This window comes from Aethalodelphis obliquidens, unplaced genomic scaffold (assembly GCF_003676395.1).
Source record: "Aethalodelphis obliquidens isolate GAN/ISIS:26980383/991018 unplaced genomic scaffold, ASM367639v1 scaffold30, whole genome shotgun sequence".
NCBI classification, from domain to species: domain Eukaryota; kingdom Metazoa; phylum Chordata; class Mammalia; order Artiodactyla; family Delphinidae; genus Aethalodelphis; species Aethalodelphis obliquidens.
In genome coordinates, this window is record NW_020837974.1 from 3,891,512 (window position 1) to 3,907,789 (window position 16,278).

Sequence of the window (16,278 nt, forward strand, 5' to 3'; positions counted from 1 at the left end):
TTCACTGAGGTTCTTTGATGAGCTTTGATGTCTATCCACACCTGTGACACCATCACGCATCAACGTGATGAATGTCTCCGTTTTCCCAGACCGACCCTATGTTCTTTACCACACGCAGCCGCTACTCTTTCTTTATCGTTATCACCACTGGTACTTGTACATTCCTATTTATTCTGTCTTGCCCAGTAAGCTGGGCCCCTTGTGAGGGCAGGAAACACACCTGGTTTCTTCTCCACTGCATCCCACAGCGTGGCACAATGCCTAGCACAAATAGCGTGAGGGAGGAAGCGGGGAAGAGAGAAAGGGAGGGAGGGAGAGAGGGGAGTTTCCAGGCTGACAGCTCCTCCAGGGCAGGCTCTGTGTCCAAGACATCAGCACAGAGTAGGTACTCTCAGCTCCCAGAGCCCAGGGCTGACCACCATCCCTGAATTAGACCAAAAGAGCTGGAACTGACCCAGGAGGGACTTCCCTTCCAGGTTCGCAGGCCTCTAAGACTGCACAGGGTCAGGGCAAAGGATCCTCGGTGCTCTTCCTCTGGGCCAGGTGATAGAGGGCAACGCCCTGGGGAACAGAACACCTTCCAGATATCACATTCTGCACCTGCCATGCTGTTTCATGTGCTGACCTAGGAAAATCTGCCCAGGTTAGCCCGGGGACCGTGGGCTCCCCTTTGGTTTTTGAAGCCACCAGGAGGTCGAACAGCCCTCTTCCCCCCACACACCCCCAAGGTGCTGCGCAAAAGGTGCCTGAGGGTCTGCACTGTCCCTAAGATGGGAGGCAGTGGGTCGCCCCATCCTCACGGGCCACAGCTCCCACCGTCCCCAGCGGAGCCCTGGGGAAGCCCCAGGTTCATGGAGGGGAGAGGGTCCCCCAAGGCCTCAAATCTGGATCGACTTGGGGGCCAGTTTCCTTATCTCACTCCCTCTGGCAGTGTGGGAGAGGCCTCACCCACTTTCCCTCCATGTCAACCACAGCTTCTAGCAAGAGTGGAGGCCAGCCAGGCTTGGAGAAGAGTCCCAAACTGACCGCAGCCCCCAGGCTGCTTCCCCCTGGGCCAGATCTGCACTTGAAACTGGGCACCAATAAAGGATGACGTCTACCCTCCAACTAAGGTCATCTCTGCCGACCCCGCATCCCCTTGCCCACAGGCCCCAGATGGGTGGCGCTGTCCCCTCCACGGGGGTCACTCCAGGTGAGTGGGCAGGTGTTAAACTTGAGGCCCCGCCCATAACCTCAGAGCCCCTGGTTCTCCGCAGGTACTGAAGAGAAGGCGAGGACAAAGCCTGTGGCCTGGGAGACCCCACTATCCCAAGAGAACAGTGAGGAAGCAGCACCCACAGAGACGAAGGTCCCCACCCAGTTCTACGAGGTGGGTACAGGGACCACACCTCCCTAGCTCCCCACTCTCCCAGCATCTGGACCTCAGAACCCAGCGAGAAACCGAGGGGAACAAGGGCCAGGCGGGGAATTCACTTAAACAGGATTGGAGACCAAAATTCCTAACTCCTCCCACATAACCCAATCCCAGACCCTTCAGAGTGAGAGGCACCTCAAAGCACCCCCAGCACCCCAGCCTTCTCCCCAACATCCAACAACGCCAGCCACAAGCCACGTGTATAAGGTGTGCACTTTATTAAACTGGTCTCAAGTCAGTGTACAGGTAAGCCCTGGCTACCTCCGCACCTCAACCCACTCCCAGGGGGACCAAAAGCCTTCATACATCTCAAGATGGGGGACAAAAAGGGGGGCCACGATGGCTGACCATTCAAAATAAAACAAACAAAAAGAACAAGTATTAAGGCAAAGATTAAAAAAAAAATTTGGAGTACATAATTTACACGAAAGCAATGCTATCACCCTCCCCTATGTGGACTCGGGCGAGGACTGGCCCTTCTCCTAAGGGAGAAGTGGGGCGGCTTTTGGGAAGGCAAGGGACCTCCTGTAACAATGCATCTCACAATATTTGGAATGACTATTTAAAAAAAAAAAACAAAACAATGTACAATCAAAGTCCTCGGCCACATTGTAGAACTCTGGGGATGCTCCATCCAACCGACTGCTGTCACCTTCACCGTTCCAGTTTTTAAATCCTGAGTCAAGCGCAAAAAAAACAAAACAAAAAAAAAAATAAAAAAAGACCAAAAAAAAAAACAAAAAACCAAATAAAGCCATGCCAATCTCATCTCGTTTTCTGCACAAGTTAGGTTTTGTCGAGAAAAGGGTGTGACGCAACTAAGAGTCCGCCTAGAAGCACTTGCGGTGGACGATGGAGGGGCCAGACTCGTCGTACTCCTGCTTGCTGATCCACATCTGCTGGAAGGTGGACAGCGAGGCCAGGATGGAGCCGCCGATCCACACGGAGTACTTGCGTTCAGGGGGAGCGATGATCTGGGGAGAGAAAGGCAGTGAGGGCTCTGGCAGTCCCAGCCCTGGTACACCAGGGGCCTACAGCAAGGCAGCTGCCTTGACGACCACCACGCTCACCTGCACCAAAGCCACATCTCACCCCCCAAGTGCCCAGGTCAGCTCAGGCCAGGCACTCACCTTGATCTTCATCGTGCTGGGAGCCAGGGCGGTGATCTCCTTCTGCATCCTGTCAGCAATGCCTGGGTACATGGTGGTCCCGCCAGACAGCACCGTGTTGGCATAGAGGTCCTTGCGGATGTCGACGTCACACTTCATGATGGAATTGAAGGTAGTTTCGTGGATGCCACAAGATTCCATGCCTGAGAAGAAAGAGAAGCCAGACTTAACTTCCAGTGTGGCCAAAGTGACCCTCGTGTGGGGCGGCGGGCATGAGACCTCCTGACTCACCCAGGAAGGAAGGCTGGAAGAGAGCCTCAGGGCAGCGGAACCTCTCGTTGCCAATGGTGATGACCTGACCATCGGGCAGCTCATAGCTCTTCTCCAGGGAGGAGCTGGAGGCCGCGGTGGCCATCTCCTGCTCGAAGTCCAGGGCGACGTAGCAGAGCTTCTCCTTGATGTCACGTACAATTTCCCGCTCGGCCGTGGTGGTGAAGCTGTAGCCACGCTCCGTGAGGATCTTCATGAGGTAGTCCGTCAGGTCCCGGCCAGCCAGGTCCAGACGCAGGATGGCATGGGGGAGGGCGTACCCCTCGTAGATAGGCACCGTGTGGGTGACCCCATCACCGGAGTCCATCACGATGCCAGTGGTGCGTCCAGAGGCGTACAAGGACAGCACAGCCTGGATGGCCACGTACATGGCTGGGGTGTTGAAGGTCTCGAACATGATCTGCACGGAGAGATGGACCATGTCACACTTGGGAAGCCACCGGGAGCAGTGAGGCCAGACTGGGGACATGCAAAGAGTGCAAGGAACATGACTAAGTGTGCTGGGGCTCCCAGGACGGGGATTCACTTCAGACCTATTGTGCACCTACTGAATACACACTCCAAGGCCACTTTACAGCGGCCTCGTCAGCTTTGTCACACGAGCCAGTGTTAGTACCTACACCCACAGCACTTTATGCTTTCAACACCTAGTCAGAAAAGCAAACACGAGAAAAAGATTCCATCTGGGAAATAGCAAATAGAACCTGCAGAGTTCCAAAGGAGACTCAGGTCAGAGAAGAAAGTCCTAGGAAAATGGCAGAAGAAAGAACAAGTGAGAAAGGGCGTGACAAAGAAGGGCAAGAAACGGGGTGCGGGGGTGGCGCCCAGGCGAGGCCGGCGGGCCACTGACCTGGGTCATCTTCTCACGGTTGGCCTTGGGGTTCAGGGGGGCCTCGGTCAGCAGAACGGGGTGCTCCTCGGGGGCCACACGCAGCTCGTTGTAGAAGGTGTGGTGCCAGATCTTCTCCATGTCATCCCAGTTGGTGACGATGCCGTGCTCGATGGGGTACTTGAGGGTCAGGATGCCTCTCTTGCTCTGCGCCTCGTCGCCCACATAGGAGTCCTTCTGCCCCATGCCCACCATCACGCCCTGCGGAGGGAGGAGCAAGGCGCCTTCAGCTCAGGCACTGCCCCACCGACCCTCACCCAGAAAACCGAAGGCCTCCCCCTCCCTCCCTCCGCCTGCTCCCGAGAGGGGAGCCCCACCCACCAAGTCAGACCCGAGGCGGGCGCCTTACCTGGTGCCGGGGGCGCCCCACGATGGAGGGGAAGACGGCCCGGGGAGCATCGTCACCCGCGAAGCCGGCCTTGCACATGCCGGAGCCGTTGTCGACCACGAGCGCAGCAATATCGTCATCCATGGCAAACTGCGGAGAGAACAGGACCATGAGCCGTGCGGCCGCCCCCGCCCTACCCACTTCCGGCGCACCGCGCCTTCGAGCCGCCAGGGGGCGCCGGCGCGCGCCCAGATTGGGGACAAAGAAAGCCGGCCGGCCGCGTTATTACCATAAAAGGCAAACGCGGGTTGGAGGCGGCCCCGCGGCTCGCGGCAGGAAGCCAGGCCTCCGCCCCCCTACACCGGGCGCCGGCCCCGCCCCGCCCAAAAAGCACCACCAGGCGAACGCTCAGCAGCCACACCCGCTGGAGCCGGCGGCGCGAGAAGGAAGTGCGCGCAGGCGCTCTCGCGCCGCGGCGACCCCACCCCTTCCGGCCGGCCGCCCCGCCCTCGCTTCCCGAGCCTAACGCGCACACGCACGCGCACTGGTGTCCCCAGCCCCCACCCGGCCCTGCTGCCCCGCCGCGCCCACCCGCCCACCCACCCTCCCGCCTCGCCGCCCCGCTGCCCCGCCGCCCCGCCGTCCCGCCGTCCCGCCGGCGGAGCGAGCCGCTCGCTCGGACAAAGACCCGCGGTCCCAACGGAAACATTCTGGGAGCGCGCCCCGAGCGCAGCTCCGGCCCCGAGCGAGGAGCGCATGAGTCCACTCCCCGCAGCCAGGAGGCTGTCCACGGGGCCGGGATCGCGCGCTTCCTGCCCGGAGGAGGCGCGGGCCCAGCGCATTAGCGGCCCGGCCGGCGCGGGGCCCTACCTGGTAGCGGTGTAGACCGGCGGCGAAGGCGGAGCGGCGAGGGCGAGGGGCCTGTGCTGACGGAGTGGACGCGGTCTCGACTGTGGCTGCGCGTCGCGCCGCCGGGTTTTATAGGGCGCCGCCGCGGCCGCTCGAGCCATAAAAGGCAACTTTCGAAACGGCCAGCGCTGATTGGCCCCGCGCCGCTCACTCACCGGCCTCGCCGCAAAGTGCAGCATTTTTTTACCCCCTCTCCCCTCCTTTTGCAAAAAAAAAAAAAAGAGAGAGAGAGAGATGGACTGGTAGAGAGCGAGAGCGAGATTGAGGAAGAGGAGGAGGGAGAGAGTTTTGGCTTTGGGTGCTGGGCCCGCGGGTCGTGGGGTGCGAGCCCCGGGCCGCCGCCCAGCTGAGCAGTGCCCGGTCCGGCCCCGCGTGGCCAGGCCTGCACCCGGCCTGCCTGTCACTCCGGGTGCCCCCACCCCGGGACCCTCCGGGTGTGGATGCCCCAGAGCAGTGAGCGACCCGGTGGGCAAGGGTCAGCACAGATGCGAGGGTGCCTGGTTGCTGTGGGCGCATACTTAAGGAACAGTTGGGGGGGAGGGGTGGGCAGCGAGTCACCCCCCTTGTCCACATTAGCTCCACTGCCCAGAAAGCCTGGGTTACAGGGGGGCCTCTGGGGGTGCTGAGCGTGCTGAGTGGGGGTCTCCGTGTGCCATGGGGGCACATTACTACTCAAGAGACCTGGGGCTGAGGACTATGGTGTTTCATGGGGGAGTAAGGGGGTCTGGTGGCCATTTAACAGGGGCTTCAAGACCACAGTCCCCAGGGACAGGGCAGCCCCCCCCCCACACACACACACACACACCACCAGGGGCCAGCGGCTAGAAGTTCCCTGTGAGAAGGGCTCCAAACCTCCGCTGCTGCAGACCTGGGGAGTGGTGGGCTCTGTAGAGCAGAGAAACTGTTCCCATGGAGCTGGGCTGCCTCGGAGCTGCCTGGTCACACCCAGCCAAGGCCAAGCCTGGGCTGTTAGCCGGCGACCCGGGCAGCTGCCAACCACTGCTGGGCGCAGGCAGGCAGGGCCATTTGTCACAGCTCTGGGACCCGGGGCCCACCGTCCATCGTCTGTCTGTCATGTGCAGCCACAGCTGAACTGCCCTCCTGGACCATCTGGAGGCCACCAAGGACTGGGGAAGGACACACAATGTGCCAGAGAGGAGTGAGGGTGAGGGGTGGAGCGGCAGTGACAGTAGCTGAAGGCCAGCTGCCCTCAGAGGAGACCCTCCCACTGCACCTGCTCCTGCCCTGGGTCTCTCCACCAAACCCTGGGGCAGACCTGGGTGCCCCACAGTGTTCTGGGTGCTTCCGTGCTCTGAGAAGTGTCAGGCCGGCAGGGAGAGCCTGCCACCCAGAGGGTGGCCGACAGTAGTCACTGTGTGGTGAAAGGAAACCCAGAGGCCATGGAACCCCCAGAGGGGAATCTGGCCCAACCTGGAGGAGCACGCATCCTCTCAGAGGTGGTGACAAGCTGAATTTTCACACAAGGGAAAACGGGAAGGGTGGTCCAGGTAGAGGCCCTGGCCTGTCGCCCGTGGTCTGTGTCCAGGCACCCCAGGTCTGCCCAGGGCTTTGCTACACACAGTAGGTGCTCACTGAGCATGTGTTGAAACCAGCAAAAGATTCGTCCATATATGGAGGTGGAATCTGGCCAGGGCAGAGGCAGCTTGGGCCAGCCCACTGCAGGAGGCTAGTGCTGGCAGAGCTCTTTGAAGGTTGCAGAGGCCACAAACAGGTAGAAAGGGTGACCGTCTCCCAGCGCACAGCAGAGCCCACGGGCTCAGAGCCACCTGCCAGCGGAATTCCCAGGGATCTGCTCTCAGTGGCTCCCCCAGCCCCGCCCCGGGCCTGGGCAAATGTTCCCAGCCCGTCCACTCCCTGCTTCCCAGGGGCCGGACTGCCCTGTCCCTGGCCTTGTGTGTCTCATTCACGGGCGTCCGGCCAGCCACCCTGGGACCTGCCAACCCTGTGATTCAGGAGCTGTGGTGGGGGGTTGGGGGGGGGTGGGTGACCCTCTTTGCTGCCGGCCGATGAGGGCTGCTCCGGGCTGTTCACTGAGCCTGGTGGGTGCCAGACAGACTGGGACCAGGGCTGCAGGCCAAGGCGTGGGAGACTTTGGTGGCTCCAGGCAGCTACATGGGGTGGAGAGCAAGGCTGGTCCCCAAGCAGGACCTGTGCTGCCACCTCGCCGCTTCTCAACCAGGGGCCGGCCAAGGGGCAAAAGCACCGAGCTCAGGCTGCACTACTCCCGGCCCTCTGTCTGCGGCAGCTGGGAGTCTCCTATGCATCCTTCAAGGCCCATCCCAGAAGGCCCCTACCTGAGGGAGTCCTTTGGCATCTGCAGCATATCCCCCCTCCCCCCAAGACCACTGCACAGGGCCGGCATTTATAACTGGGCCTCCCCGACCAGACTGTGAGCCCTTTCGGGTCTCTGGTCCATCCATCTCCACCCACCATACCCTCCCCAGGGCTCTGATCTGTTGAATGAATAAGTGACCGCCTGGGTGTCCTAGGCCCTGAGAAAGGACCCTGGGAAGATGGAGGGGTGGGGGGTGGGGGCCGCAGGCCTAGCGGGAGAGAAGGAGCTGAAGAGAGACAGCAGCCAGAGGAGGAAAAGAGGAAGTGGAGGGGCCAGAGGAAGAGGGAGGAGACCTCCGGAGAGGAAGTGAACAGGTTCTTTGCCCTTGCAGGGAGTTTTCAGAGCTGTCACCGGGGCAGGCACACAGCCCCCGGGGCCCTTAGCCGGCTCAGCCAATGGGGACTTCACTTGCCTTTCTGGTGCTTTTTTTTTTTCCTCTTGCGGTTCCCCTCCCTGAGAGGCCTCCAGGCCAGGCGACCTTTACAGCCCATAGCAAAGGACCACTCCCCACCTTCCTCCAGAACTGGCCACCCGGCCGCCTTGCTCTGGGTGTTCGGACCCCACTGCTGCCCTGACCCGCGGGGAAACCAAGCTCCATTTTTCAGAGGAAGAAACTGAGGCAGGACAGAGAAGGGGAGACCTTAGGAAGACCTTAGACTGTTGGCTCCAGGAGGGCAGAGCCCCTGCGCACTGTGGGTCCTCACTGAGGAGCAACTGATGGGCAGCATTCTAGCAAATACGCCTCTTGCTACAGATGAGGAAACTGAGGCCAGACTGGAAAAGGGCTTGGAGTCCGGTGTGAGGGATTCCAGGTGTAGGGCCTGGAGGCCTCTCACTGCCTCTGCAGTGTCCCCTGCAGTGTCCTCAGGGACTGGGACCAAAGGCTGTTCCAAAGTCTAAATTCTTGGGTCCCACCTCTGTCCTCAGTGCTTATCTCCTGAGGCCCAGAGAAGACAGCCACTAGCCCTTGGTTACACAACAGGGGGTCCTCAGCCCCAGGCCTGCACGCTGTCACCACCTCTTTCCCCTGCCCTCGTCCCCTGCTCCCAGGATGGTCTCAAGAGGCAATTCTGGACTTCTGGATTCCTAAGGTCCTGGGAGGGACTGGGCTTGGGGTGCCTCTGCCTCCAGGGCCAGCTCTGGGCTGCCACCTCCAGGAAGTCGGCTATGACTTCCTCCCTCCTCTACCATAACAGCAGTAAGCTTTCCTGCCCAGAGAGGGGAACTGACCCAGTCAGGATTACACAGCAAGAGCACAGGCAGCAGCTCAACATCCTGGATCACACTGCTCCTGCATTCCACACACCAGCACCGACCAGCCAGACGTGCTTCCAGAGAAGAAGAGCACCAGACAACACACTGAATAAAGCAGGTGTGATCCCTGAGACAGACCTCAAACAAGAGAGCCAAAGAGAACAAGTGCTGATGCCCAAGAAGGAAAGCAGCGGATTTTCTCAGGAAGGAGGGAGTCAGGGAAGGCCCTCTGAGGAGGTGCCCAGCCAGCTGAAGGGGGCCCCGGAGGCGGGAAGGATGGGCTGGGCCCTGTGTGCTCTCCTGGGCGTCAGCCAGGGCCTTGGTCCCCATCCTGGCCTGGCCTCTAGCCAGAGTCTCTCCCAGGGCTGTCAGTGGGCAGCCTCCAGCCCCTCAGCCTGCCCTGGGCCTCCTGTCCTCCCTGACAGAGCTATCCGCCCGAGGGGGATCCCTGCTCCGGAGAAACTGGGAACTTCCAACACTTCTTGGGAGTGTTTTTAAAAATCCTTAAAAACTACCCTCTCTCTTCCTGTCCCCCAGGGCACCCAGAGAAACGCCACCCTCCTGGGGAGTTCCCAGCCTTGCTTATTTGATTGAATTTTTCAGAAATAGACGTAAGTTTCCCTGGGCTTCCCCCACTACACACACCCAGCTGAGCCCCTTCTGCTGGTCCCTGGAGTCTTCTGCTGGGAGGGCTAGCTCCAGATGAGATGAGATGAGAACCGAGGTGACCCAGGCAGACCCTGAGTGCTGAAAGGCAGAGGCCCCTTGGGGTGACAGCCGTCCAGACAGACAGGGGGCATCTGGCCTCATGCCCCCCGCCCCAGTTGTGGTCCCAGGAGGCCTTTGAGGTCCACTTCTCACCTGGGCCCACCTCAGCCCACCGGGAGTGGGTGGTGACCTGCTCCGAGTCATCTGGCAACCAAGACATCCCTCAGATGCCAGGTTCCTCTGGTTCCCCAGACAGAGGCCTGAGAAGCTGGGGGACAGGTTGGACCACGTGGGGTGGGGTCAGCAGCAATTTCAAGTTCAGGCCAAGCAGGGTTCTGGAGCTCCTGGGCCTGACGCCCCAGAGTGTTGGCAAACATGCCCACGGGAATGGCACAGACAGGAGGCCAGGGGACCCTGCGCCTCAGGCCTCTGTCCCTGGGCTGTGAAAAGGGGCAGGGGGGCGTCTGGCCCCAGGGGGACCAGAAGCAGTCAGTGACGTGGGCTCTCCCATGCCAGGCGCCTGGGGCCACTCGGCCCTTCCTGGCTGGGTGGCCTTGTTCCGGCTCCCTTCCTGGCTGGGCCAGGGGCTCCGAAATGCCCTAGGAGCTGGGGGAGCTGGGGGAGCGGAGGTACAGCTCCCCAGCTGGAGGGGCCGGAGGAAGTGAAAGGGGAACAGGAAGGGGGAAGGGAGGCGTTGGGAAAGTGCAGGCGGGTGGGTGGGGCCGAGGTGACTCAGGAGCCTCAGGCTCACCTACCTCAGGGCGAAGCCCGCATCCGCAGCGCATCAGCGACAGGACAGGGAAGGCAGAGTCCCCAAGGGCCCGCGGAAGCAGAGCCAGACCCACCTGCGCACACAGAACGCTCACCGCGCCCCTGCCGGCCAAGCAGGAATCTCCCCATTTCTCAGAGGAGCCAGCTGAGATCAGTGAGAGCGAGAATCAATTAATTACTGATTACCGGAACCCAGGAGTCTGGGCTGGAGCAGCGCAAAGGCCCACAGCCAGTCTCGAGGGGGCACCCTGAGTCCCTGAGCCTCCAGGGGGCTGCTGTTCTCAGGTGGGCAAACCGAGGCTCAGGGTGGTCAGTGGGCAGTGCAGAGCGGGCTCCCTGCTTGGCCGTGGGGCGCGCCTGGGGCCCCCCGTGGGGCCCTCCTCAGCTAGCGCTGGCTCCTCCAGCCTGGGGCCTGGGGTCCATCCAAGTGGAAACCCAACCGGCTGAGCCGCGCAGCCGTGTAACCAGGCCCTCCTCGGCCAGAAATCTCAGCCGCCGGCTGGGCTGGCCAGGAACCTGAGCCGGCTCGGTGGCCTGAGCTTCCTGATGTCTCCCCTACGCCCAGCCCTGTGCCAGCTGCCGGGGAGACAGGGGACCAGCCCCTCCCCTTGGCCTGCACTGTCCACTGGGACACAGTCCTAAACCCATGAGACTGGTTCTGTACGAGCCCAGAGAAGCCCCATCTCAGGCTTGGGTGTGATGGGTCAGGCGGGGAAGGGGTTTCCCCTGGCACAGCAGCCCCTGTTGGGGGCCGGGGGCCGAAACCAGGGTTCCCCCTCCCCAGAGGGGCCCTGTTCCCTCCACTTCCCAGGTCCCCAGTGAGTAATTCGGGCTGTCTGAGTCATCCGGGCTGCTGAGACCCCAGCACTGGGGGCACACAGGTGCACCTGAGGACACGTGTGCCCACACCTATGACCCAGAACACGTAGTGGCCAGGCTGGGGGGTTGGTCCAGACCCAGGTAGGACTCAGCGATAAACCCACTGTGCACAGGGCCAGGGGGCTGCATGCTGTGCCCTCTTAGCTAAGCCAGAGCGAAGGGAGCCCCAGAGCAGCTGGGGACCCCAGGAAAGAACATAGCACCCTCTTCCCGCCGCGAGGCCCCACAGAACGGTCAGCTCGGCGTCCCGTCTTTTGGGGACCCTGGTCCTTCCTTTTCTGATCCACTTTCAGGCTCTGTGTTAAGTAGGACAGAGTTGTATCCCTCACCCCTGGATGTCCTCGGAAAGGGACTCGGCACCCCTGAGCCCACCAGGGGCAGCAGGACCGAGTGTGGATCGTGCCCTCTGAGTGGGCCTTCCTGACCTTTCAGGGGCTTGTCACAGACAGCCTGGACGGTGACCATCACCGGCCTACTTACCAAAGGGGAAACCAAGGCCCAGAGATGGGCAGAGTCTCACCCAGCATCACACAGCACATGGGGCAAGCCAGAGCCCAGGCCTGGAGGGCTGGGGCTTCGCATTTTGTGTGCTGCCAGGATGGCGAGGAGGATGCTAAGTTTTCTGCCGGGAGTACCAGGCTGGTCTGTCCAGGATGGGTGCAGGACCCCGCTCCCCTCGGCCAAGATGGCTCTAAAGCCGACCTGCTGAGACAGCCCAGGAGCCGTGCAAGACCTACTCCTTCTGGCAGGAAGCACACACCGTCCTGGTGGTCCAGGTCTGGCCAGACGCAGCCCTGCTGACGTGCATCTGACGAGGATGAGGGCCTGGTCCCTCATCCCTCCCTGAGTCAGAAGGACTCCAGGTCCCTCAAAGGCCCTGGCTCAGGGGCCTCCTGTCTACCCCTAGTTGCTCCCTCTCTGTGGGTGGGGGGACCCTGGAGGGCAGGGCCCGGGCTGGGTCATCCTGGTTCCCAGACATGTAGGCAGGGGACTGCAGAAGTGGGTGGAAAGTTCTGTGTCCAGCTCTGAAATCTCCTCTCTGGGGACACAGCTGAGCAGGTTGTGTGTTGGCGGCCTCGGCAAACTCACTCATCTACGTCGCAGAGCTGTAGGGAGGGGACAGGTGAGCCAACAGACACATTGGAGCTGGGCCTGCTCGGAGCCAGTACAGGGTGGCCATTGCTGGCGACTTGGGCCAGGCGTACTGTGCCTCTGTGACACGAAGGCCATGTACCGCATATGGTCCGTCCCAGGCTTACTGGGGGGCTGCAGGAAGGGCGGGGGCTCCAACAGGGGACATGTGTGCGCATGTGCAGCGCTGTGCCTCTCCCTGGTCTCCGGGCCTGTCACACACAGAGCAGGGCCCAAGAGGGGTGGGTTGTGGGGAGGAGGGAGCCTTCATCTCCTTCTGGATTGTTCTTCCACCAGAGAATACCGGTATAGCCTTTGGGCAAGAAAGAGAGGGGAAAGGCAGGGAGGGGAATGAGAAAAAGAAGTGAAGGGGCATTTTATTTTTATTTTTTTAGCCATGCCACAAGGCTTGTGGGATTTCAGTTCCCCGACTAGGGATTGAACCCAGGCCACAGCAGTGAAAGTGCGGGGCCCTAACCGCTAGACCACCAGGGAATTCCCATGAAGGGGTATTTTAAACAAGAGGCCACCCAAATCTCCACATCGCCAGCAAAGATAAAAAGAGTGTTGACATCACGGGTCATCCGGGAGATGCAAATGCAAACCACAGTGAGATCCCACTTCACACGCAAGAACAGATTCTCTATGATCCTGTGTTCATCTGTGTGCAGAGGTCAGGCCAACGGTGCCCTTTGGGGAGGACCGACTGGAAAGGATGTGATGGAGGGACCTGCACATGTCTCTTGATCTGGGTGCTGGGTACTGTGAGTGTTCAGTTTGTGGCAATCCAAGTAGCTGCACAATGATAATGTGCGTCCTTGCCTAGACGGCAGCTAGTTTGGGAGTGTGGCTGCCCGTCCCCCCACCCCACCCCCACCCCCTGCTCCCGCCAGCCTCACTCTACACTCCAGACATGCTGGCCTCTAGCCCTTAGAGCACCAAACTCCCGCCTGCCTCAGGGCCTTTGCACTTGCTGTTCTGTCTGTCTGTAATGGACCCTTCTTCCCACACACATCCTTTCTGCTTCTTGAAGTTCTGCTTATCCTTCAGGGCTCGGTGTAAACATCACCTGGTCCAGGGGGATCCCTAGACAAGGGCAGGGTTCTTGTGGCTCCTGCACTTCTTTGTCATGCTCGTCACAGCCGATTCTTGGGTGTATCTGTGTGATCATAGGTTTATTCTCTCCCTCCATGCTGCAAAGGCAGGGACCACATTTGTTTTGATCACTGTGGGATCCCCATCTCAGGGTGTATAGTCAGTACCGTTTTGGGCTTCTTTTTTTTTTCTTTTTTTGGGTCTCAATTGCTGCGTGCGGGCATTCTCTAGTTGCGGTGAGCGGGGGCTACTCTTTGTTGCGGTGCACGGGCTTCTCACTGCGGGGGCTTCTCTTGTTGTGGCGCATGGGCTCTAGGTGTGTGGGCTTCAGTAGTTGCGGCACACAGGCTCAGTAGCTGTGGCTCGCAGGCTCTAGAGCGCAGGCTCAGTAGTTGTGGCGCAAGGGCATAGTTGCTCTGCGGCATGTGGGATCTTCCTGGACCAGGGCTCAAGCCCATGTCCCCTGCATTGGCAGCTGGATTCTTAACCACTGCTCTACCAGGGAAACCCCAGCTTTGGGCGTCTATCTTCAGATGGAGGAAAGGAAGGGAGGAAGGGAAGATGGATGGATCCAGTTCTCTACAGAAGGGACAGAGGTCGCAGGAATGGATGTACTAGCTCTCAAGGGTGTGAACACCCTGTGCCAGGAGGGTGTGGGCACAGCCGTAGCAGGAATGATGTCCCAGGACTGCCAAAGCTGATGAGGAACAGGCCTGGGGAGGAAGGGGTTTGGCCAGCTCAGGGCTCACACCTTCCAGCGGATGTTGACGGGATGGGTGTATGGGAGGCTGGGTGTCACAAGAAGTCCTCAGGTCTCTGGGCTGCAGCTGACTCACCCAGTGTCTGATATCACTCACAGGTCAGACTTGAGCCTTGTTCTCCGGAAGTCTCCAGGGAAAACAACTGTTTGATATCCTGAACGTGTGAGGAGCTGAACTGGAGGAAGAGCAACCCAGCCCAAGGATCAAGCAAGGCTTTCCACAGGAGGGGTCTTTTTGGCTGGGCTTTGAAGTATGAATAGGAGTTCACAAAGGAGACAATTTAGAGGGGGCTTGACAGAAGGTATGTTGGGAGAACTGCAAATATCTGATGTGGCTGGGAACTTTGGAAATTGAGTCCATAGAAACCTTAATGGGGAGATCTGGGCTCAACACCATTTTTGTTCTGGCCAACACTCAGTAGAGTACATGGAGGCCCCATCTGAGAAAGACCCCAACTGGGTGAGCAGGGTTGGGGTGGGCATGGGGTTGGTGGAGCCCTCTTAGCACAGCTCAGTGGGGGCTGTGAGTCCTTACCCCTTGGAAGGAATGTACTGGGCCTTGAATTCAGGTCCCATTGTACAGGTGGGGAGACTGAGGTAGGCAGGGTCAGAGCTAGGCTCGAATAGCTGGGTTAAGCTTGGGTTCTGGAGCCCATAAGGGCAAGAAACAGGCCCTCCTGGAAGTTGGACACCCTGCAGACGCAAGTTTACGGGGCCAGCCTCTGGGGTCCAGCGCTGGGGGTACCATGACACTCACCAAAGAACTGGCTGGAAACAAGGAACTAGAACTCTGCAACAGGTGACAGCTGCAGGGCCTCTGTGCTGCCCTCCCCCAAAGCTGTCAGGTGCCCCTTCCTCTCCTAGTCAGCCTCAGCCTTGGCCCAGAGAAGGAAAGCAAGATGCAGGGCCACACAGCAAGAACGCAGCCTTGGAACTCAGCCAGGAGGTGGGAAAGTGCTTCCCAGGTCTGGAGATTTGCTGGCGCCCAGGATGCCTGGGGTGGGTGTGTTCTCAGAGGACTGGCGTGGACTCAGGAGCTGGGACTTTGTCCGCAATGGTAATGGGGAGCTATAGAGGGTGGGGGAGCGGGAGAGGGGAGGGCCATGTCTGATGTTTCAGCAGATGGCTCTCCATTATGAAAGGGCCCAGGAGGCTCCAAAACTAACTCTGTAGCCTCAGATTTCAGATTTCTGTCTGTCTCTGGCCAAGTAGGAGTTTGTATTAGAAATACTAGCGCTATACAAATAATTATAATAATAGTAATGAGAATAATAACCTATGTGTCTGTGATACTCTTTCATTTTTCTGATGTTCTATAATTTGATTTTATCCCATGGCAACCCCAAGAGGCAGGAAGGGCAGCTTTCATCATGATGTTTTAAGTCGTGGGTAGCAAAGCTGACAGTCGAGGTTGGGGACCTGCCTGGGGTATGGGGAGCGTGCAGCTCACTCACGTTCATGCAGGGCCACGCTTACCTGCATGAGGTGAGGTGGTGAGCCCCCAGCTGGGACCGACTGTCGCTACATGCCCAGATGCCCTTCATGAGCCTCTAGGAGGCAGGCCCTGTCCTGCTCACTCCCCATTAACTGCCCCATGAGGCAGGGGCCTTGATGTTTCCCCAAATCCAGGTGAAGCCCAGAGGAGTGAGGGGACATGCCCAAGGTCACACACAGCCAGGGAAAGATGGCAAGAGGGGGAATATCTGCCATCTCTGTGACTCTGGGCAAGTCACTTTACTGGCAAAGGCCCTCAGTTTTCTCACTTGTAAAATGGGGGTGAGGACTTCCCTGGTGTCACAGTGGTTAAGAATCCGCCTGCCAATGCAGGGGACACGGGTTGGAGCCCTGGTCCGGGAAGATCCCACATGCTGTGGAGCAACTAGGCCCGTGCACCACAACTCCAGAGCCTGTGCTCTAGAGCCGGCGAGCCACATCTACTGAGCCCTTATGCCACAACTACTGAAGCCCATGCTCCTAAAGTCTGTGCTCTGCAACAAGAGAAGCCACCGAGTGAGAAGCCTGCGCACCGCAACAAAGAATAGCCCCTGCTCGCTGCAACTAGACAAAGCCCGTACGCAGCAACGAAGACCCAACACAGCCAAAAAATAAATTAATTAACTTTTTTAAAAAGGGGGTAAAAACTGTGTGGGGCTGCTGGAAGGACGAAACCAGAGTGTAAGTCGAGGCGTCAAAAAACATGCAGCTGGGGCTGCCCTGGTGGCTCAGTGGTTTAGAATCCGCCTGCCAATGCAGGGGACACGGGTTTGAGCCCTGGTCTGGGAAGATCCCACATGCTGCAGAGCAACTAAGCTCGTGCGCCACAACTACTGAGCCCACACTCTAGA

General features: G+C 59.6%; 1 protein-coding gene and 1 long non-coding RNA gene across 4 annotated transcripts; one reads left to right on the forward strand and one right to left on the reverse strand.

Moving 5' to 3' along the window:
- Nucleotides 1-1,608: 1,608 nt before the first annotated feature.
- ACTB (actin beta) lies at nt 1,609-5,062 on the reverse strand. Its single transcript, XM_027125696.1, has 6 exons — nt 4,941-5,062; nt 4,092-4,220; nt 3,704-3,943; nt 2,815-3,253; nt 2,545-2,726; nt 1,609-2,388 (listed from the first exon to the last, which is right to left on the reverse strand). Exons 2-6 carry the CDS (start codon nt 4,212-4,214, stop codon nt 2,245-2,247), a joined length of 1,128 nt encoding a protein of 375 aa, XP_026981497.1. The 5' UTR covers nt 4,215-4,220; nt 4,941-5,062; the 3' UTR covers nt 1,609-2,244.
- Nucleotides 5,063-5,820: 758 nt separating this feature from the next.
- LOC113630392 (uncharacterized) lies at nt 5,821-15,168 on the forward strand. 3 transcript variants are annotated; one of them, XR_003436949.1, is made up of 4 exons: nt 5,821-8,707; nt 9,127-9,200; nt 10,043-10,353; nt 14,033-15,168. It is a non-coding gene; the product is annotated as an uncharacterized LOC113630392 (long non-coding RNA). The 3 variants fall into 3 exon arrangements; XR_003436948.1 differs by having other exon boundaries at nt 5,828-8,707; nt 10,058-10,353; XR_003436950.1 differs by lacking the exon at nt 10,043-10,353 and having other exon boundaries at nt 5,829-8,707.
- The last annotated feature ends 1,110 nt before the right edge of the window (nt 15,169-16,278 follow it).